Source organism: Gobius niger, assembly GCF_951799975.1.
Source record: "Gobius niger genome assembly, chromosome: 1".
In the NCBI taxonomy this organism is placed as follows: Eukaryota; Metazoa; Chordata; class Actinopteri; order Gobiiformes; family Gobiidae; genus Gobius; species Gobius niger.
Window position 1 is genome coordinate 68,622,881 of NC_136852.1, and position 23,297 is coordinate 68,646,177.

The 23,297-nt window shown below is 40.9% G+C and overlaps 1 protein-coding gene across 1 annotated transcript; it reads right to left on the reverse strand.

Annotated features, from left to right (window-relative positions):
- Window positions 1-6,768: 6,768 nt before the first annotated feature.
- pggt1b (protein geranylgeranyltransferase type I, beta subunit) lies at window positions 6,769-22,386 on the reverse strand. Its single transcript, XM_079552828.1, has 9 exons — window positions 22,243-22,386; window positions 21,486-21,604; window positions 18,936-19,000; window positions 18,655-18,806; window positions 16,648-16,780; window positions 14,490-14,535; window positions 12,006-12,190; window positions 10,929-11,037; window positions 6,769-7,461 (listed from the first exon to the last, which is right to left on the reverse strand). The coding sequence occupies exons 1-9, from the start codon at window positions 22,368-22,370 to the stop codon at window positions 7,304-7,306; spliced, it is 1,095 nt and encodes a 364-aa protein (XP_079408954.1). The 5' UTR covers window positions 22,371-22,386; the 3' UTR covers window positions 6,769-7,303.
- Window positions 22,387-23,297: the final 911 nt, after the last annotated feature.

Consider the following 23,297-nt stretch of genomic DNA (forward strand, 5'->3'; position numbering starts at 1 on the left):
ATTCTGGGATTATGAGTGATTACAAAGAAATGTCCAACCCGTCACACAGTTCAGCTGTAGACCAGTGGTTCCCAACCCATTCCAAAAACTATGGCCACTACAAATGAGTAAAAGAATGAATGCAAAAAAAAATGTCAAACAAACTGCAATTGGAGTGTTTGATGCACCCGTACTCCTTTCTTATAAACTACAATGACAATATTTTCGCTAAACTCGGGGAACAGGATTCAAGAGACAGTGGAATAATTATGGAGAAATATTAGGGGTTCAGTTCTAACGGTTTGGTTCACGGTGCAGGACCCGTGGTTGGGTGCATCCCGGTAGTGCACAATCCAAAAAAAAGTGAGTAGGTTTTGAAATGAAATAGCCTAATGATCGTTGTTAGACAGTATTTATAACCTTACAATAAAATTGGCAATGCTTTCCAAGCTGCTTTAGAATAAAATGTACCTCTGGGCTCAATACGTGAAAGCAAAATAGAAAGCAAATGGTCCAGCAGCAAAGTAAAAAAAAGATAAAAAGAAAAAAAACTAAGCAGTGCAGGCCATGCGCTCGTTAAGTTGTAGTGTCATTGTCGCTTTTACGCACACGGAGGATAAATCAGTCGGAGCAGCGCGTGTGATTAGAGGCTCGTGTTTGAGCAGGTTTGGGGCGCACACGCACACGCACACACATACACACACGCACACACACGCACACATACATACACACACGCACGAACACACACACACACGCGCACACATACAGACGAACGCACACACGCGCACACAGCGCCCTGTTGGGATGCGCACGCGCACACATACACACACACACGCACGAACACACACACATGCGCGCCCACACACATCGCCCTGTTTGTACGCGCGCACACGCACGGCAGTCAGATCTCGTGCACTCGCGTTTTTGTGACAGCGGGTTGTCCTCGGACAGCAGCACCGCGGTCCATAAGGACCCGTGGCCAATGCACGAGGCCGGTGGGACTCGTCACGTGGGGGCCGGCCGCGGATGTAATAACACCAACCACGCACACACGCAGTACTGTCGCCAGGCTTCCTGGTGTTCCCAAACGGTCTCCCATCCCAGTCCTAACCAGGCCTTTCCCTGCTTAGCATCGGAGGAACGGTCTCCCATCCCAGTTCTAACCAGGCACTTTCCTGCTTAGCTTCAAAGTCGGTATGGGAAATAAACATGGCGGCGCCCAGGCGGCGGCCATTGAGTTAGCGTTTTCTATAATAGATAGCTCCAAACGGGGGTGAAGTTGGAAGCTACCACGCTCTTTCACGTGCACGCACAAAGATCAGACAGGTATATATCAACTCGTCTAAGCTCAGGTAAGAACATACCGTAATTTACGGCCTATACTTCTGTCTCACGCTTGGAAACCTGTGGCCAATATGACGGTGCGGCCAATATATCACCGCCAACAGGCACTAGAGGCGTCTCTGGCAGTAAACACAAAAGTGAAACGGGCTTGGCGATAGATTCTGGCTGAACTTCTAATCAACGCTTGTCTTGGCTGAGGAACGGTAGATGTGTAACTTTGAAAATGATGAAGGCTCACTTTAGCCTTAATGTCGACGGGCTTTGCTCGCCTGGGGAGCGGTCTGAGCTGGAGATGTGGCCACAACGTGGACGGGTTACACGTCTCTCATCCCTACACTTCCACATTGAGGCTACACCTTATTTTCTACAGTCTATGGGCTACACTGGCCATTTCTGTGTGCCTTCTTTACTCCTTTATCACTGCCGTCCCTGCCTCCCACCCTGCCCGCAACTTCACCTCTCCAGGATGAGGTGTCTCTTCCTCCTCATCAGCACCATGGGCCGCTCTGAGCAGATGCACCGCACTATGAAAACCTGTGGCTTATATTTAGCTGGCACGGCTCATAGTAAGGTGCGCTTAATAGATAGACGGCATCACATCATAGAAGTGGGCGTGGCCTCGCCGAGGGGGAAAACATAATCTTTTGGGATTCACTCTTTTTAGCCATTTTGCGGCGAAATTTCAACGTATTTATTAAATACAATTAAAGTCCAGTCTTAATGGGGGCTATATGGATGTTTAGTCACAGCAGATTGTTCAGTAGAAGCGAAAAATGGCAGTCAGAGCTAGCTTTAGCATTAGCACGATGTTAGCATTCTCTGTTTTTTAGCTATGGGCAGTTGAACCACTTTGCTCCTCCCCATGTCTTTGTATCTTTATTTAGTAGAAAACTGTATTCATAATTTAGCATTTGTTAAAGTAGTGTTTGCATAATTAAAGAATTAAAGATTTTTCTCAAAATCGTTTTCCCCCTTAACTGTTTTCAAACATGACCATATATGGGCGACTCCTGAGACGCCGTCTGCATCTATTGGCCGAAACTTACGGTATCTCAGTATGAAAAAACAGTGGCCTGTTCCTTTAAGGTTAGTTCACCTCTTACCCCCGCCTGAACCACGCGCATTTTCTCCTGTTCAGCTTTACCCAAATCTAAAACCTTCTTGACCTTTTTGTGAGCAAAGAATCAAGAAGACTCCATATTGCATAAACGATTACACTTAAAATGTTCAAAAGCCGGGTGGAACAGAGTAGTCTTGTGCCTACAGTGACCTGGACAAAGGCTCGGTAACCCGACGCTCCGTGGCACCCTCGGCTTGTGTGCATTGTTCTTTGTGTGAATCGTAGCTCCTTTGTGTGGCTGAAAATACCACATCAATACTGTCTGCAGTTCAAAGAGAATACAGCAGGTTTGAGATCACAGAGTACACTTTCCTCCATCGACTTTTGCCCAACAGCTCCATATTATAATTACTGCTTGACGGCTCATATCGGAATCCCAAGATGACGCTGTGCACTTCCTGCCCTAAGCCAAAGAGTCCGCGCGCATGAGATAAACAAGAGAAAGTGTTGTTTGTAGAGCTTCAGGAGAAACACTGTAAAAGGAACCTCTTCCGTTACAAATGGTGTCCATCAAGAAGTACCCTGTCCGTGTATTTTTTACCTTAAAGGAACAGGCCACCGTTTTTACATACTGAGATATGTTCTTACCTGAGCTTTGACGAGTTTTGTGTGTGCCCTCAGTCACCCCAAACGACCAAAGATGTTGTTAGCATTTGGCCTCTCCCAGAATATTCCTATAGCTCCAAACGGCGGTGAAGTTGGAAGCGACCAAGCTCTTCCACGGGCACAAAGACCAGACAGGTACGCATCAACTCGTCTAAGCCCAGGTAAGAACAAATCACAGTATGGAAGAACTGTGGCCTGTTCCTTTAAGAGGTTAATGTTGCTCATTTTTGCCAATTCGTAAGTATTAAAGCAGTACTAAGTAACTTGTTTACCTATAAAAATCCTTTCCGTAGTCCCTCTGGGGGTAATACAAGTGTTAATGGGATGATTGGAGGGTCTTTCATCTTCCCCTGGTGTCTCTGGCCAGAAAACCATGATTGCAGCTTTCCTGCCACTGGACCGGAGCCACCAATACACACTAATAGAATCACGAAGAAAAAGCTAACAGCGGGCTAGCACCACTTTAAACAATATTTACAGCCAAGTTTGAGTGAAAAAAATAATATTTCCATTGCGTAGCTGGATGTACAATATCCCTCTCTAGTATTTACTCTCATGGACAAGTAATAAGCTAAAAAATCGCAACATGCTACGACACCTGCAGTTGCACTTATGGCCTCTAGGGGCAAGAGTTACTTAGTTATGCTTTAAAGGGGGGGTATTATGCTAAATCAACTTTTTCAAGCTTTACATCATGTTATTATGTCATTCCCTCATTAAAAACATGCCTGAAGTGTTGCCTTGGCACATTCACGTATTTTTGAGTAATCTTGTGGTCATACCGCCTTTGCTATGCCCAATCCCGTTAGACCTTGGAAGCTAAGCAGGGAAGGGCCTGGTCAGTTCTTGGATGGGAGACCGTTTGGGAACACCAGGAAGCCTAGCGAATGTAGTGTGTGAGTGAGTGGTTGGTGGTGGTCGGAGGGGCCGATGGCGCAGACTGGTTGCCTCGCTTCCGTCAGTCTACCCCAGGGCAGCTGTGGCTACAATAGTAGCTTACCACCACCGAGTATGGAGTGAATGAATAGTGCAATGTAAAGCGTCTTTGAGTGTCCAGAAAAGCGCTATATAAAACCAATGCATCATTATTATTATTATTATTATAGTAATCTGTAAAAACTCTGATGGCAGCCATTTTAGGGATAGGTTTGCCTGAGTCCTCCTAGGAACGCCCCCACCTCCTGGAGACGCCTCCGAGCTTTCGTCACCAGCCGAGTAACCAACCACTGCTCCTCAGCAGAACCCCCTCCCCACTGATGCCACAGACAGCGTGTGGAGGGGGCGTGTCGGAAAATACTTCAAGCCATTCGCTACAGCCATTTTAAAAGAGCAATTTTATACAAGGCAGTTATTCTAATTTACAGCATTTACAGACCGACAGAAGGTTTCGTCATCATTGTAGTGTGCTATAGACTGGAGCTATGTGATTGAAAAAAGCATAATACCCCCTCTTTAAAGAATGTAGAGAAAAAAAATAACCTCTTGACTAAAGGAAAATGTAATTGCTGTAATATGACATGCAACCTCAGTGCCAGTAGAGTAGAAAAACTGAACTCATAACAAAGACACACCCAAGAAATTATTGGCTCATCAGGTAAATAATGAAATAAATACATTTACGTGCATAGTGAATAACTCTAAAGCCTTTTACAGATGATGCAGACTGCTGAACTGTGGCTGCCGTAGACTGTGTTTTCGTTTGCTGCTGATGACGATGTAAAAGCGCAGCAACTAACAACTCAAGGTCAACGGAGGAACTCGCACAGCCTGGATGTTTTACTGCAGGTGGGAAAGGTGGACGGGCCTGTGTACAAATAAGGGATCTATGTGAATGAGCAGATTTGCACAAGGCTTTAAGTCAGATATCCCAGAACCGCAAATTAAAGCTTTCATTTTGAACTAACGGCACACTAGTAAACCAATGGTGCCGTGATGAACTCAGCTTGGGTTCAGAAAGGTTCAAAACTGCTTCTCAGATGGATTTTATGGGCCTGAAATGTGGAGGACAGTGTTTATGTTCCATTTATGACGCACCAAAATCCAGAAAAGCTCTGAGCGCTTCAGCAATAGAAGAAACAATCAAAACGGGATCCCTTAAAACTACACAAATGTTTGATTAAAACATGGATTTAACTCTTTTTCAAACACCATTGTGGAAGAAGTCACAACATGGAGAGACTATTGTATATTATAAGACTACAGCAAGCAAGCAGCCTGCAAAGATAGATGACAATATGATAGTTCTGTTGTAAAACCTAAGTAAAGAAAAGAAAGAAAACTACACAAATGATTGCCTCGTAAGTGAGCGTTTGAGTGGGTTCATTCGTGTTTTTTATTCACTTTCCAAATTGCTAAAGCGAGCCTGCAGTAAAAGTCATGATAAGCTCTGGGGACTAACCCTGGCAGACTACAGCGTGTTTGGAACAGGAGCCCCGGGCCGTGTGGAGGTTTTGGGAGCAGAGAGATAAAAATGGTAAAGGTCAGACGGGTTAAAAAAAAAAAAAAAAGTGCCTTGGAGTAATTTTGTCTATGGATCTAAAAGGCCTATATAATCACCCATAGTTTGGAAATAGTATGAGGTAGTAAAAAGGAAGTCAAAATAGAGGTTGTTTATTTACATTTTGCAAAATACAGGCTTATTGTTCAGCAATGGCCTCATCAGAAATGAACAGAGTGGTAAAAACAAAGCACAAGAATATGGGCCTGGGTTTCTGTCCAGTGTTATTCCTCAAGTGGGAGAGTTTACACTGCAAGTATTCGCAAAATCACCTTCGACCAACATTAACTCGAATAGTTTTGACTCAATTAAATCAATATACTTGACAGAGCAGGATATTTTGATTCTATTCTCAAGTCTAGTGGCTGAATTTGAGTTGCTTTAGTTGTACTTAGGGCCATCTGTGAGTTCAGACTTTATTCATTTCAATGAGAGGTAATATAATTTATGCTTCTGTAATATATCCAATTATTATCTTTTCTGATTCAAACATGATTTTGTTTCTTTTGGACCATTTTCAACCTTAGATGTTACTTTAGGCCTTGTGGTACAAGTCAAGTATTTGATAGATGCTACTTACTGTCAAAAGTTTGAAAACCACCATATTATGACCAGTGCTGTGTTTTTTTTCTTTTTTAATTTATGTTTAGATTAATTTACATTACCTGACCCCCAAAAAAAGTGTCCACGTGGATTTATTTAACTGTTCTGATCTGAGTTTGCTACAGTTTGTCAGGTCTAGGTTCAGAATGAGATCAGCTGAACATCCTAAATGACCCGTTTATTCCATCATTGGATTTCTTCTTCCCTGATGGCACGGGCAGATTCAAAGATAAAAATGCCAGGTTTCATCGGACTCACAATCTGAAAGAATGGCTCAGATCATCATCACATAATTTACACATGCAGTAGCCTCCACAGAGTCCAGATCTTAACCCCACTGAGAATCTTTCGGATGTGCTGCTTTGTGCAGTGGTCACACTCTCCCATCACCAATACAAGATCTGGGTGAAAAATGAATTCTCCACTGGATCATATGACATTGCAGAAGCTTATTGATTGTAATGAAACTTATTGTAATAAAAGCTAAAGGCAGCTCAATTAAATATTAGAGCATGACCTTTTTGTGGTGACTTTTAATGTGGTCAGGTAGTGTATTTTTTAAAAGGTATTCTTCAAATTGTTGAGTTTTCTGTTCTTTCCATTTGATCCTGCACTATAGGTTTCCTTTAATATATTCCGACTTCATAATGGTAAGGTTATCATGGTTATCATTGCCTTGAAAAAAAGTTAAAAAGAATCAGTTCCCGTAAGTAAATAAATAAAAGTTAGTCGAAACAGGTAAAAAAAAAAAAAAGTTTACTATTCTGAATTGAATTAACTACAGAATTATTTTTTGCAGCGTACAGCCAACAGTGTTGAAGTTGAATACCATTTTCAGGCTTAAAAGCAGCAGCGTCTTCAAAATGTGTAAAATCGTCGCCAAGTGAAGCCAGGCAGAATCCGGGGACTTCATTTGGACTTTGTGGCACATTGTATACTTATGGAAAGTGACACGATTTTGTTGACAAGGCAGCGAAGCAAGTACGGCCATATTGCTTAACCCAAAGTTGCTTTTAGCCGGAGCGTAAACGCATTCTCCTGTTACTAAAGTGCACCGGGAGACTTGTTGAAAGCTTCCTGATTCCGTACGGAGGTCTTCTTATAAGTGGCTTTAGTGGGACGTTAGTAGGACCTGTCCAGCGTCCTCTCAGCTGTCAGTGCTGTCCATTGCAGCTGTCCTTCCACGTCCTCTGCAGCTGCTGGAGGTGCTCGAAGGCCCTCTGGGTGATGTTAAGAGCGGGGTGGACCTTCTTCAGGTTGGGCTCTCCGATGAGGGCCAGGCCGCAGATGCCCAAGTACGCGTGAAGAGGGTCTGGAAAGACAAAAGAAAAGATTGTGTATACGTATAGGAAGGGCAAAGGATTCTGTTGTTTTCATATGCCGTCCTGCCCCTTTAAGTTCATATAAATAATGTATGGGCATACCTCCTGGCTACTGCAGTCCCCTGGGGCCCGAGTAAAAGCCATGCAAGTCCTAAATGGAGGGCTAATTGAATGGTAATGAAATGACAGCTGATTTCACATGAGCATTAATATCAATCAAAGAGCCATTAGCTGGACCTGTTCACATAGAGCCACACAAAGGCAGGGATACATGCTGCAGATATATCTGACTGACAATAAGACAATCCATACAGACGGCTAACATAGGATGAATGCCTTGCAGAGTATGATGTATATTGATCAAGACATTTGCCATCCTATTTTTAACAGGTATTAGGCAACAAAGGGTTCCTGCACAGTTTGCAATGAGAAATTTAAGGCCTTTTTAAGACCTGGAATTATACAATGTAAGACCGCGAGCTCCTAAAATTAAGTCAAATAATATGTGAAATAAAAAACAACAACTAACCCTAACCCTTAAAGCAGAAACAAGCAACCTGCAAAATATCAATTAACAAAGGGTTATGGAAATAAGTATTAGGGAGAGGCATTTTTTCTATAACACTTTATTTTACAGTACCTTGATACATTGAACTAAATTCAGTACAATGTAATGTGCTCTGTAAGAATGTGTAATAACTTATAACCTATGGGTTAGATACACAATGTAATAATATGTATTTGTAGTTTGTAGTTACATAATGTAATAAAACATAACTCTAACCCTAACCTTAAGCACAAGGGGTCTCGTCTCCTATTACATTATGTACCTACAAAGTACTAATACAAGTTATTCCATTGTGTATCTAACCCATAGGTACAAGTTATTACAGATTGTTACAGAGCATGTTATATTGTACTAATTTTAGTTAGGTACAATGTTTCAAGGTACTGTAAAATAAAGTGATACATTTTTTTCTTTTCCATATTGCCTTAATTTGCAATCAATATTTATATATTTTTATATCCTTTTCTCTAAAAGCGTATCAGTATCTCCCCTTACATTCTTAGGGTAGTTTCAGTGTTGTTTCAGCTGTGTTTCAAATTAGCTTTGCTGCTTTTCACATTTTCAGTGTGGTTCAATAACTGCTCTTGCCAGCAGAGGGCGATCTAACCCAAGCATCGGCTGTAACAATGAGACAGCAGTTTTTGAAATGGGATGCCTTTTTACGTACATATACAACAACTTAATAAAAAAGCAACACTGAGGACGTACTTGATTTTTCTCGTGAAAGGAAAACGTTGAGTATGCCCTGTTTGCTGCAGGCCCAACTCATTTCTAGCTCTCACAATCCTTCCCACACATCCCCGTTGTTCACATTAACAAAGCAGGGAGGACAACCATAGAAATAATATTATATTATATTGCTACTTTCAGGTTCATTTTAAAAGCCAAGTTACGTCTTGCAATAAATCTCCAAGTCCATAAGCTTTTCCTGACGTATGCAAAGGCAATTCAAATTCCTTATCCTCCCACACGAGCTGCTCTACAAAAGACCCTATTCTTTCCAGGTTCAAGTGTATTCACAACCGACTGTCTCTATCCGAAAAAGAAAAAAACCTCTTCTTTGTTCAGAAATATCCACACGCTTTTGTTATGGCTTGTATTTGAGTTCATTGTGCCTTCCGCTCCGGCTTGTTCTTGTAACGCGAGCATCTCCATCTCCCGTGTCCTCGGGCTCCCAACAAACAATCGGCCTCATCAATTTCACATAGCGCCAAACGTAACGCACACAGACACGGCCTCGGACACCGCCGGAGTTTAGAGTTACCGCAGGCTTTCCACTGAGCGAGACCGACGACCGCAGCCCCGCCCTGACCTGCCTGCTGCACCTGGGCAACATAAAAGTGGAACAAAACTGGAGATGCAAGCGACCGTGAGGAAGAGAGGGATACTCCGCCTATGATCGCAGATAATGCCTATACTGGGAAATGCAGTGATCAGAATGCTGATACCTGAGAGGCTAAAAGCACAATCTAGCATCGGTGTTGAACAGGAAATCTGATTGTAGATCAGTTTTCAATCAATCGAGTTTTCTCCTGTTACGGGTTGTTGGTCAAGAGCCTATCCAAGAAGTGACGGGTTATCAGTCTTGACTGGGAGTCAAGTCTTTAGCATTATTTATCTGTTATTAATTTATCCAACTAACTTTCGATTAAAATGATCTAAATTCACGACTTTTTTAACCTCTTAACTGAGCACATTTTCTCCAGTTTTTCTAAAAGTTTCTTGTCTGAAGCTCACAGCCAATAGGTCTGGGTAATGCGTCATTTGAAAGCTTAGACCTACAAAACTCATCTACGTTTCTTCCTTGTTTTTGTTATCACGTTTTCATTTCAAATTAGCTGTTACACTGGCCTATAGGCTGCAAGCTCCAGCCGAGAAGCTTTTAGATTTGGGTAAAACTGGAGAAAATGTGTTATGGGTTATGGTGGGGGTTAACCCATTATAGATATGGATGGCATCTCGTCATAGAAGGGGGCGTGGCTTTGCCGAGGGGGAAAATAGAATCTTCTGGGAAACACAGTTTTTCACAGTTTTTAGTTGTTTTCTGGTGAAATATAAACTTATTTATCACATACAAATAAAGTCAAGTCTAAATCGGGTCCATATGGATGTTTATTCACAGCAGATTGTTCAGTAGAAGCGACAGAACGGCAGTCGTAGCTAGCGTTAGCATTAGCACGATATCTCCGTTATTTATGTATTTATGGGCTGTTGAACCACTTTGCTCCTCTCCATGTCTTTGTATCTTTATTTAGTAGAAAACTATATTGATAATTCAGGGTTTGCTAAAGTAGTTTTTGAATAATTAGAGAAAGTTTCGATTTTTCTCCAAATTGTTTTCCCCCTTAACTGTTTTCAAACATGACCATATATGGGCGATGCCAGAGATGCCGTCTGTATCTATACCCATACACACACACACATAACATAGCATTTGTTCATAAAATTCATACATTGAAAACATCTGAATGTTCGTTCTGTGACTTGCACAAGAGAAAAGACTCAGGGCAGGTCACAGTTCGAACAGAGGACATGAGAATCAGGATAAATACGTACAGTTATTATCTACAGTACAAAGAACACATTGTTGATTTGATTTCTCTTCTCTCTAAAGAACCCCATAGCATGCAGAAAACATCCTAGCTGCCTGAAATGTCATTGTGGAACGAATATATCTGACTTTTGGTGACCATAAAATGTAAAGGTAGAGTATTTGAACTTGTACCAGTTCAAGCTCCTCACCTCTGAGAAATACATGAAGTTTTATGGTTTTGCTTGCTCGGCTTAATGTGAAAACAGTGCATTCACAGTGAGACCAAACTAGCCAGTCTGCTTAAAGAACAGTACATTGTATTAATCAATCTGTTGCATTGGAGCCGTGTTCAGTACCTGGATGGCTGTCGGGCCACTTGGCAAAGCCTCCTACCAGTCGATCCTGAGTGGAGAGAATGAAACTGCGGTTCTTTTCAAAGTGCGTGTACTGGAACACACCCAAGAGCTGGGACACAGACACAGAGAGGAAGAGCAAATAGAAATGTCAATAATGTGCTTCTCTTTTGATAGAAATACATAATCACTTATTTACAAAGCATTGCCGGCGAAAGCAATCATTTCTCATCTTTACATAACAATACTGAACTTTGAAGCACTGATTTCCTTTATTGATGATTTTAACCTCATTTGCCACGCCTTAACCAAGAGCATTTTCTCCAGTTCGGCATTAACCAAATCTAAAAGCTTCTCGACAAAAGAGTTTACAGCCTGTAGGCCAGTGTAATGCCTAACTTGAAAGCTAAGACCTACAAAACTGATCTAAGAGTTTCCCTCGTGTTGTTGCTGAGTTATCGCCACTTTTCATTGTATTTTGCAAATTTTTTGTTGCTTATTTGTCACGTTTTTGTTAAATTTGTCATTATTTTGTTGAGTTTCTGTCACTTTATTGTAATTTTTTTGTCGTATTTTTTATAATTTTTATGGGATTTTACTTTAATTTTTTTTTTGCTTTTTTGTAATTTTTTGGGTACTTTTTATGGGATTTTTATGTCATTTTTTTCATTTGTCGTTTTTCCTCTTTTTTGGGGTTGCTTTTTTATCGGTTTTTTTTGTTGTTGTCTTTTATTTTTTTGTCTTTTTTGTGGCCTTTTTGTCATTTTTTGTGGCTTTTTTGTCAGTTTTTGTCATTTGTAATTTCTTTTTTTTGTTTTGTAAATTTTTTTGTTGCTTTTTGTTCGTTTTTTGTCATTTTTTTAATGCTTTTTTATCATTTTATGGCGTTTTTTTGTCATTTTTGTGTTGCTTCAAAAAAAAAGTTTAGCTTCTTTGTAATTTTTATGATGCTTTTTTGTTGCTTTTTTCCAGAAGCTTTTCGATTTGGGTAAAGCCGAACTGGAGAAAACACTTAATTCAGGCAGGGGTGAAGAGGTTAAGACACGTCCAACACCAGAATGTAACTCTGTGAACTCGTACCTCCAGCGTGGCTCCCACCCAGAAGGAGTAGCACGTGTCCACAGGCTTGTTGGGGCGTCCGTGGAAGCCCGTCTGCTGCCTCATGATGCACCAGCGCCTGATCCGCTCCAGCTCTTTGGCAGTGAAGGCCTCCTCCAAGCGGCCCATCAGACACAGGGAGGCGATGGCGCAGTACGTCCAACCTCCTGCAAACACGAGTTAGACAGTGACAGTCCCATCATAACCCTCCGTCTTCTCTCGCTCCAGATGCCACAAACGAGAGATCACTTTCCCCCCCACACCAGTGTCAACAGCTTTTATTGTCTGCCCACGCTCTAAACAATTTACAACCTCCTTTATCTGTGTTCAGACATGTGCGCCGACATCAACAAGAGCCAGGGCCAACACAAATCTGCTGACTCTGTAATCAACAAGCTACAACTAAAGGTGAGATCTAAAAAGGGAAGTGCTGGGGAAATCCGGCATATACTCGCAGCATAAAAGATGATTATACATTTCAACATTTGGGTACAGAGATGTGTAAAATAAAAAGAGGAAACGACTATGTGCCAGACAGGATAATCACATGTTTTGTTGTTTAAGTCGCTGTGTGGTCTGGGCTTGCTACTTGTAGGGAATGATGCTTTCGGTCGTTTCTCAAACAAACTGAGGGTGAATCCAAGAATAAGCGAAGTGCCCATTTCAACTGCGCATGTGTGGGTCAATCAGGATCCTAAATTTTGGCTACGAAATGTGTGAGCGAGTTCAGGAAGCGGACCGTGAACACTGAAGTGAGGCTTACAGGCTTTGGTTTAAAGACTAAGACTTAAAGGAACAGGCCACAGCTTTTACATACTGAAATATGTTCTTACCTGAGCTTAGGCATGTTGATGCCAGTATATTCCTATAGCTCCAAACGGGGTGAAGTTAGAAGTGACCAAGCTCTTCCACGGGCACAAGACCAGACAGGTATGTATCAACTCGTCCAAGCTCAGGTAAGAACATATCTCCGTATGGAAAAACGGTGGCCTGTTCCTTTAAAGGGACTATACGGAGTTTAAAAATGTTAAAACTAAGTATTTTCCTCCCACTACATGTTCCAGCCATGTCCTGGTCCAAGGTGTAGAATGAGCCCAGACATATTTACCACAACTGCCTCTAAAATCCTGCACTGTCACTCAAAAAGATCAACTCGGGTCCGAAGTGCCGTCATGCACGAGCTTAATATGGAAGGTGCAGTTACACATATGGCCTGAGGTGGCAGCAGTAAGTATAAAAGGGCTAACTTGCATCTAGCCCCTTAAGCAATGTTTCTTGTACAAATTTATTTGGTCAAATAACTGAGCGAAGAGACAGAATCAATCAATCAATGGTTTTGTATCACAACAGAAGTTGCCTCAGGGCTGCACCGAACATTAAGGTAATAAAACAGAGCAATAAATATGTCAATGTAAAGTTCAGGTGAATGAAGTATTCAGACGAGCGGCGCGGGTGTACCCTGTCGTTAGACTCTCCAGCACGGCAAGGAAAAACTCAAAAACCCAGCGGGAGAAAAGAGAAACCTTGGGGAGAACCACAGAAGGAGAGATCCACTCCCATGGACGGACAGGCTATAGAGACCCAGGGCCGAAGGATCCCTCAGCAGACGGGCCAAGATTGCAGACCGTCCAGTCCTCAGATTCCAGGATGCAGGGTTCCTCCGTTCAGCCGAGGTCATCCGTGTGATCTAAAGAAGCTCGGGGCGGCTGCTCTTTCGGCAGGAGCGGACAAGGGAACGAGTAGAGACAGGACCTGGGATCAGCCCGATCACGTTTTTAACTCATTTAAAATCATCCAGGAATTACAGAGAAAAGTTTCCAAAAGCCAAAATGCCTGTCAAATCATCCATCAATTCACTGTGTCGTACAGTGTCAGATCAATCATGAAAATATAACAATATGTCTAATCTATGTGGGTCGGTCTGGCCACAATTAATAAAAGGTTTAGTTTCCTGTCTAACTCTCAAAGCAAGGATTGTTTTTCACATCAAAATGCCAAGATTTTAGTAAATAAAAAAAAATGTCCTCCCTCACTACTTAGATTTAGAAACTAAGAAAGACTAGAAACTAAATCATCAACTTTCCAGCGATTGAAATGGTCCAAATCATAGCTCTCCTTAATGCGTTGTTTGGCAGCTAAAACATTCACCTTACCCACAATGCAACGCGCTGCTCGAGATGGGCACTTCTAAAAAGGGTGGCGGTGTTGGAGTTTCAGAGACACCTTAAGTCAAAGCGTGTGGATGTGTAGGATCAGGCTTTTTGTGCCGCAGCAAATAGGTTTAATTTGAGCGGGGGGATTAATGGGGACAATGCATCTACAGAGACAGGATTTTAATGGCTAATCCTTTAAACCAGTTACTCTCGTCATACAGTTTCATTATCCCTGAACACAACACCCTGCGCTAATGTTTGAACCTCTTCACGCAGACATTTACAAAATCACACACAGATGAAGGGTTCTTACCATGAGACTCTCGGCCGGCGCCCTGGCCAAAGCCACTGTCGTACGACTGTGGGAGACAGAGGGATTCAGTAAGGATTCGACTGGAAAACAACATCTTCACATTCGGTGACAGATACAAAGGCGTCTATTAAGAGTATATAAAATCATATTCTAAAATAAATCCTTCTGATATTGCTGTGATGTGACGGAGTTTGTCTGCTTCCCTGCATTTCTCTACAGAGATTAAAACAGTATAACTTAGGGTCTGTTGTGATTTTGTGCTGTTCTGTTTATCCAATCCAATCCAATCCAATCCACTTTATTTATATAGCACATTTAAACAACAAAACGTTTCCAAAGTGCTGCACACGTAACAACAAAATCAATAAAACCAAAACAATATGCAGCTCAGTGTAACGAGCAATGATTCTTCGAAAATTGATCATTGATTGACTCATATCCTTGTTTTTGTCATGTAAAGTCCTCTTACTGAGAGAACAGTTACAGTTTGTTACAAGGACAAAAATGCAGATGTAAAAATAAAATAAACATCATAGTCATATTCATTTTGTACTCAAATCGGAGCTTGAGTGCATGAAATCTCCTTCCTCAGTTTGGAGTGTGTGACAGCGGAATATAAGAGCAAGCAAGAAGAAGCAAATATCTTTAGGTAGAGCTGAATAGCATAAAAAAAAGCTAAATGACTCTTAACCACCATCAAAATCTAGCACATTTTCTCCAGTTTGGATTTATCCAAATTGAAAAGCTTCTTAAAAAGAGCATCAAAGTAGCGACATTAACAAAAAGAAAACGAGGATGAAAACACAACAAAAAAGTGTCAAAAAGTGAGTATGAAGCCACGAAAAAATCCACAAAAAAGCAACGAAAAAGTCACAAAAATATGTCAAAAACGGAACATAAAGTGACAAAAAATTAACAAAAAAGTGGCAAAGATGAGATGAAAAAGAACGTGAAAAAAGTGACGACAATGTGGCAACAGGGCAAGGAGAAAGATCCATTAAGATCATCAGGTTTGTAGGTCTTCGCTTTCAATTGAGGAGCTACACTGACGCTTTTAGGTTTGGGTAAAGCCGAACTGGAGAAAATGCACTCAGTTGAGGCGGTGGGTAAGAGGTTAAAGGCCCTATACCTAATATATAGTATTTCACATTTATAGCTCAAGATGATTACTGCATAAGTATCATGAAAAGTGTCCAGGTTTTGTGCATGTGTCCCGAAGCTCCACCATGTGTCTGATACTAACGCTTTATCTTCACTGCACAGAGGAAGGAAACATGGCTTCTCGGCTGGGTACCGCTACTGTAGTACTAGTACCTATACTGAAATATTTGTCATATAGAACCATAAAACAGATTAATAATGCAAACCTATTGCTTTTCCTTCCATTTCATTTCTTTTGCATTGCATTTTCCCAATACGTGTTAGTGTCTTTCTCCAATTTTCCGTAATGCTACTTTTTCTTTTCCTCCAAATTTTTTAACAATTTTGCACCAATTTTTCCAGGTTTTTGCTCTAAGATTTTCAAAAAAAAAAAAAATTAATCTGTGCCTAATTTCCCCCAAATTTGCAACCATTTTTTCCACTTCTTTTTTTTTTTTTTGCATTATTATTTTCCCCAAAAGTTCCCTTTAATCAGTTTTTCTTTCAACTTGTGTTTCCCATTTATTTCCTTTTAAATTCTGATGACCAACAAAACTTGAATATATAGATTTCATATTTCTTTTCAGTACCTGCTTTCAACACTTTTAGATACCAGTCATACCTAAACCTTTTCTTTCCCTCGATACCAGACTGGTATTGTTTAACGGTGCCCAGCCCTGCTTCATGTTGTAAAAGTTCATTCTCAGATGGAAAAATGAGGTCAGGAGAGTATTTCTCAGTTTACATTGTTGTGACTCATCTGACAGCTGGTTCCTTCCCAAATGTCGCTGGATGTAACTTTATCAGATGGAAAGTTAAGCCAGTGGCAGCGACCCCGCCCTCACGCACAATAAAAATCCATGTAATCAAATAGGGGCTGTGTTAAATGCCACTCCAAAAATAATCTGCTGGAAAGAAATGCGTGGATTTCCCCTCGTCTGTGAAAAAGACGTCAAAGGGACACTTTCGCTTCCTTTCTTTTTTATTTGCTGATGTAAGAAGGCTGAAGTGGACTCACCAAACTGCTCCTAATGTACTCTATGGCTTTCTGAATGTTCATGCCGGACCAGTCGTCTAGCATGTAGCATATGCTGGCCGCGCAGTAAATGAAGCGGATGTCATTTTCACTCCCCTCGGGCACTGCGTAAAAACTAGAAGAAGAAGAAGAGAGAGACACACAATGGCCACCATTAACATAAGAACACACATAATAAAGTCATTGTGAGGTCATTTCTAGTCAAGACATGAGCTATTCGCTTCTGCAGAACTTGAAAAGTGGGAAAGATCAGGCCCGGAGGCTTTTTAAACACTGCTTTACATTTTGAGACTGAACATTGTATCTGGAAGTATAGAAATCCCCCGCTGTTTATTGCTTGGTTACTTTCTGTATTATGGGACAAGTCTTTTATGAAGGTTCAAATCAGAACAGCTGTGATCTAGAAGGGGAATGGATGCAGAAGATCTAAATAAATAGGTCATGAAAGAAATGTTACTTTACTTTTACATATTTCCTGCAAAACCTTTTAAACTCTACCTGAACCGGACACATTTTCTCCAGTTTGGCTTTACCCAAACCTAAAAGCTTCTTGAAAAAATGTGAAAATAGCAACAAAAATGAGACGAAAACGAGGATGAAAATGCCACAAAAGAGGAACCAAGATGGAACAAGGAAAGAGAAACAAAAAGCGATGAAAATTATGCAAAAATGTGACGAAAACGCAGCAACAACACAAAGGAAAAATATCCATTCAGATCAGTTTTGTGGGTCTTAGCTTTCAAATGAGGTGTTTCACTGGCTTAGAGGCTGTGACATTTTAGATTTGGGTAACGCTGATAAATGCCATCTAGAAAATGGACATTTCGACCATAAATCGGATGCTGTAAGTGTATATATCCCTTTTTTGTTATTGCATTGAGTTTGGGGGTGTGCGCTCATAAGCTTCTTGCTTCAGCCCACTCCTTTTGAGCAGAACATTTACTACTCAGATTAATAAATAAACTAAACTAAACTAACATTTGCTTTACAAGTGGGATGGATTCTCCTGGCAACAATTTTCAAACTATAAATTGGCAGCACGGCTATTGCCAACCTGACACGAACAGATTAACAGCCTTCACTTCAGACACCAAATCTACACACTGAATTTACTATTAAAGCAGTACTAAGCAACTCATGCCCCTAGAGGCCATAAGTGCCACTGCCGGTGTCGTAGCATGTTGCGTTTTTTTACTCATGAATTGTCTGTGAGAGCAAATACTACGCTGACAGAAAAGACAAAGGGATAGAGGGATATCCAAATACACAATGGAGATAATTTCACTCAAACTTGGTTGTAAATACTGTTTAAGTGGCGCTAGCCCGCAGTTAGCTTTGCCCGTTAGCCTGTTAGGTTTTTCTTCGTGATTCCATTAGTGTGTATTGGTGACTCCGGTCCGGTGGCAGTCAAGTTGCAAGCATGGTTTTCTGGCCAGAGACACCAGGGGAGATGAAAGACCCTCCAATCATCCCATTAACACTTGTATTACCCCCACAGGTATTACAGAAAGGATTTATTAATATAATGTAAACAAGTTATTTAGTATTGCTTTAAAGATCTGCTCAGGAGGAGATAACAAGAGCCAGATTCTGAATATTTCTGCACTCAAACTGTATTCACTTCCAAGTCCTTGATCCGTTCACATGGCAACCTGGTTCTGTTTTTTTTTTTAACATGGTTTATTCATCGTCATTGCTGCAGATTGCATCCTCACGCCTAAAGGAAGTGCAAGACATTACTCATCGTCCTTCTTGCACATGGATATTAAATCAAGTTATTCATTATTTCCCCAAAAGCGTGTTCAATATCCCCTAATAAGGCATTAACAGCCCACTCCGAAAGATTCGTGAAGGCCCGGTCCATGTAAACGCCACAGCCGATTAGTGTCGCACGGCGTCACATAACCTCAGGTGTTGGTGAGTCAGCGTCAGTGTAAACTAGAACATTTGAATCCACTCTCTGCGTGTGCGGTTTGTGAGTTTCCTGACCTGCCGTCCTCCAGCTGAAGCACTCGGAGACCGGCCAAAATGGCTTGCTTATTCACCCGACTCAAATCGTCTCCTAATATCAACAGCGAGCACAGGCCAGTGTATGTCATAGCCACGTGTCCGCTGTCGTACGGATGAGGCACTCCCGGACCCTGGAACCACACAACGTTATCACATTAGGAGGAAAAGTAATGCTTATCCATGGGTTTTTGCTCAAGGGGAAAACAATGACTGTATAAACCAGGTCAAAACATCAGCTATAAAGAAATTCCACCATATACCTTTGTGCTATACGGTATCCCAATATGTGAAGATCCTCGGAAGCCACACTGACTAAGGTTAGACTCTGAAAACAAGATATAAGAGAAAGATTTTAGACACATAAACATAGCTCTACTCTGCGACAAAAATCATCCTCAGGCAAACACCATTAGTACCTCTGACAAGTTTAATTTTTTGGTCTACTGCTGCCATCTAGTGCTAACATTGAAAGCACACCTGACCTGACAAAAGACTGGGTGCACTGGGAGAGTAATATGTGCTAACGTAATTAAAAGAACCTCAGACGTCCTTACAATAATGAATTGCCATGTTTTCCAATGCACTCTAAACAAAAAACAAAACACAAAACAGTGTAATGTCTGTGTAGGCAGGTTTGTGTTATGGAGGGCCGATTTTCTTCATTGCCAAAACACCAAGGGCCGAAAAAAACACAATTGTAGCCCAAAGTAAAGCACCTTTTTTCTACAAACATAAGTTTTTAACATAATATATGACCTAATGGGGTGTTTTGCTGTGAAATGTGAAAATTTAGACACTATTTTCCACATTTTAGAGTCCTTTTCATGTTTTTGGTCTCTGATTTATGAATAAATGTTTCTTGCCTACCCCTGGTGTAGGCTCTCAGTCGTACAGGAGTTGTCCATCTTCAATGAAGGTTCCCGAGTCATCTTCTATACTCTGTAGGTGACGTGTCTTTCCTAACCCTAACCTGCCTCTCATTCAAAAGGCTTCGTCAGCGCACTTAAAGCTTGGGTACCTGATATTTTGGTGTTGTAGATTATGTTGTACATTTATTTTTGCCACCTCAGAGTATGTTGTAAACACAGCAAAACACAGACCTTGTTGTATTGTCTTCACCTAAAGTTTTTATTGAGCAATGGATGATAGAAGTCTAACCTAAATGAGTGGAATTTATCTTGGGGGTGGCCGCACTAAATGCTGTATATGGGTGTGAAATGTGCATATAATTACATTCTTTTAACAATTTGAAGACACAGGAGGGACTGTGAGAGCTAGAAACAAGTTTGGGCCAAAATAAAAAATGTCACTGTTTGAACAGGAAATATCAGGTACCCCAGTTAGTCCGATATTTCCGAGTTGGACAAGTGGAACGCTACAACCAGTTACAACTCGGGAGTAAACGTTTGATCCTAGTCGGAATTTCCGACTTCCGACTTAACTGGAACGCACCATAAGCTCCAGTTCAGCCCGCAGCCCAGATAAAGACCAGCTTGGCTAAGTCCCTCCCCTCTATTAACAGCTACTCTCACCTGTGGTTAAACAACTTTGTACTTATGAGCCTTTGTAGTTCTAAGTCCTAACAACCTAACTCACACCTGAGCTTCAATCTGAACGGCCCTAATCTCAGTCTCAATCTTAATGAAGCTGCAAACCAGCCCAGGACAATTCAATAGGCAGGTAACTGAACTGGAACTTTAGTGAGCTGACGAAGCCTTGTGGATGAGAGGCGAAACGCTTGACACTTCAACTACAGAGAACAGAAGATGACTCAAGAACTAGGGCAGGGTGATATGGCCTAAAATCTATATCTATCTATCAATCAATCTATATATAGCAAAATAATTGACAATGGACAAATTACTTCCTATTGGGAAGATTAATTCAGTGATATTTTATTTTATTTTATTACCAGCATACTAATTTCCTCACAAATATGATTATATGATTTAGTTTTACTTTTTAAGCACCTGTCCCCATGTTCTACAGTCAGTGTTTATTTCTAAGTGTATGGGTTTCAAAAAACGAACATGTAAACTTATTTTCTTATTATGGAAACTGAAGCTTTAGGGGTCGAGAGTGATCACGATTTCATCACATAGAATTATCACTGTTATTGTTGTAATTAGTATTACTTCTTTGGGGAATGTGTATAGTACATGACAGACATGTAATTTCAGACATGTAAATCTTCCTTAACGTAAGAACCATGACCAGACTGTGCACTTCATCCTTTTTTGCTGTTGTTCCTTTGTTGTTGTTTTTGTTCCCTTTAACACTGATTGAAATGAAATGTTTTATGGGGTCGGCGCTCATAAGCTTCTTGCTTCGGGGTCACCCCTTTTGAGCAAAATGTACACTCAAATAAATAAATAAATACATACATTTATGCTGCTAAAAAAATACAACGGTATAAAAAAGTTCTATCGCGATAACGATATGCGATACGATATGGCCCAACCCTCTCGAGAACCTTCAAAATTCTGCTGCCAATCCCACTGATCTGAAAGTGATTGGAGTTGATGTTTTTAATTATTCACAAAATGGGCATTAGCGCAGATGGCACAGACTAGATTATCGGAGACACATTAACATCATTAAATATTTAAACCATTTCACTTTGGTAATGGTTAAAAACTGGGATGGGTCATCAGCAGGTCACAACCCAACCAAAACTAAAATCCTATTATGCCTTTTTCATCAGAGTCCAATCAAACGAACAACATGGCTTGACATTGTGCAACCTCATAAAATGATGCCAGTGTTAAGCATTACAATACCATTAGGCCTCCGCTGTAGTCTGCACTTACGGTCATCTGTGGGCAGAACCTGGTGTGAGTAAATCCACTCAATCATGGAGTTTTTCTCGATCACATCCAGGGCGTCCAGCACATCCAGGCCGGACAGAGCGAAGAACACGATGGTGAGTCTGCACAGGAAGCACGAGAGTAATTTATACAGAGCACAATGTGAAGTCTGTTCAACATCTTTTACATTCATAGCTTTATTCTTGTTCGGAGAGTCAACAAAATAATACTGTATTGATGTCACAGTGGAGAAATTCCCTTGTTACAGCTGCGCTTAAAAACATTGTAAGGTGCAGGGAGAAAACGAGGAACGGAGAGGAAATGTGCAATAAATAACGAATTATAGAAAAAAAAAAAGTGTGTAAAAGGAACAATAAAGTAAAAAGGGAAACAAATAATACAGATAAATCAGATTAGAGTAAAATATCCCCAAAACACACCAGAGAAACAAGGCATGCACGTATTTACAGAATTAGTGGGAAGTGATTGCTTCAGTGACTGTTTTGCCCAGGTTGTTACAGGTCAGTTATTACATCTCACACATAAATATGAGTGAACTAATGTGCCAATGGTTTATCTGGTTTTACTGGCTGATAATAGCAAAAAATAATGTACAAAAATACTCGTTTGTGGTGTCTTTCAGCAAAGGCGCTGACCCTCCATTCAAACGGATGGGAGGCTACATTTAGCTCCGATGCTAGTGAAATATTAGCAACTAAACACAAAATAGAGCGGACCAAACCAGTTTGAGCGAACGTACCTGGTTGTTTCTAATGAGGAATATCGCTCAGGTAGAATCTGTAAAGTTCTTTGAAAGAATCGTATGTGTCTGTCTCTTAAAAAGTCTATTTGCTCAAATTCTTCAAACTGGTTCTCCTCTTCCGCCATCTTTGCATCTGCACCCTGGAAGTGTTTCCGGTGAAGTCCCCGGTTTTCACAATAAAAGCTCAAAAGATTTTACTGCGAGAAATGGAATGAAAATGATTTTTATCCTCCTTTGGTATAAAGTAAATTCAAACGTTTGTGGGGAAAACAGTGTGCGCCAAATTATAAAACATTTGTATCAATTTCATGAACTTGAACAGGCTATTTTTCTAGCATTTTTGTGAATGTGATCCTGAAAAGTGACCCTGCAAGGTGAGAAATGTGCCTATAAACTATAAACTACCATTAAAGAATTTGGATGCAACAAATACATTAAGAAAGTTACGAAAGAGTTTGGACTCAACTAACATTTTAATTTAGTGGCCTCCCCTTTTATTGTTCAGGTATGGGCTATATGCACAGTGACCCCACGTGATTTCCGCCTGGACAGTCAGCCAGAGGCTGTCCTTCCTGTCTGTCATCTCTTCCCATTAAAAATTAGCAGGTCCCACAGAAATGAAGCAATAGCTTAAGATTTGGTAAAGGACAGCGAGTAAAAGTTCGGATGTGGCTGGAGCAGGTTAAAAAATATTACGTGAGACGTAACGACTTCACTGGAGGAAACCTCCGTGTTCATAACGGTGGATGTTTTTGTCTTGAAGCTAACGCGGCTAACAAAATAAAAAATAAAACTAGCGCAAAGTTTTGAACGAGCCTGCGCAAAAAAGAATCGTCCTGTTAGTAGTTTAAATAATATTTACTTGTTTACATGTTATATTATCATTTTTCAACACTAGCCTTTAGCTCTAAGATAAAAGCTCCTACCGTACGACAGCTGGCGTTTCCTTTGGGTGCTGGATTCACAGCGAACATGATGTTTGTAATACGTTGCTGTGACTGTCCATCAGTAACTCGTTGTCCTTAACCAGATCCTGAGCTATCGCTATTTTT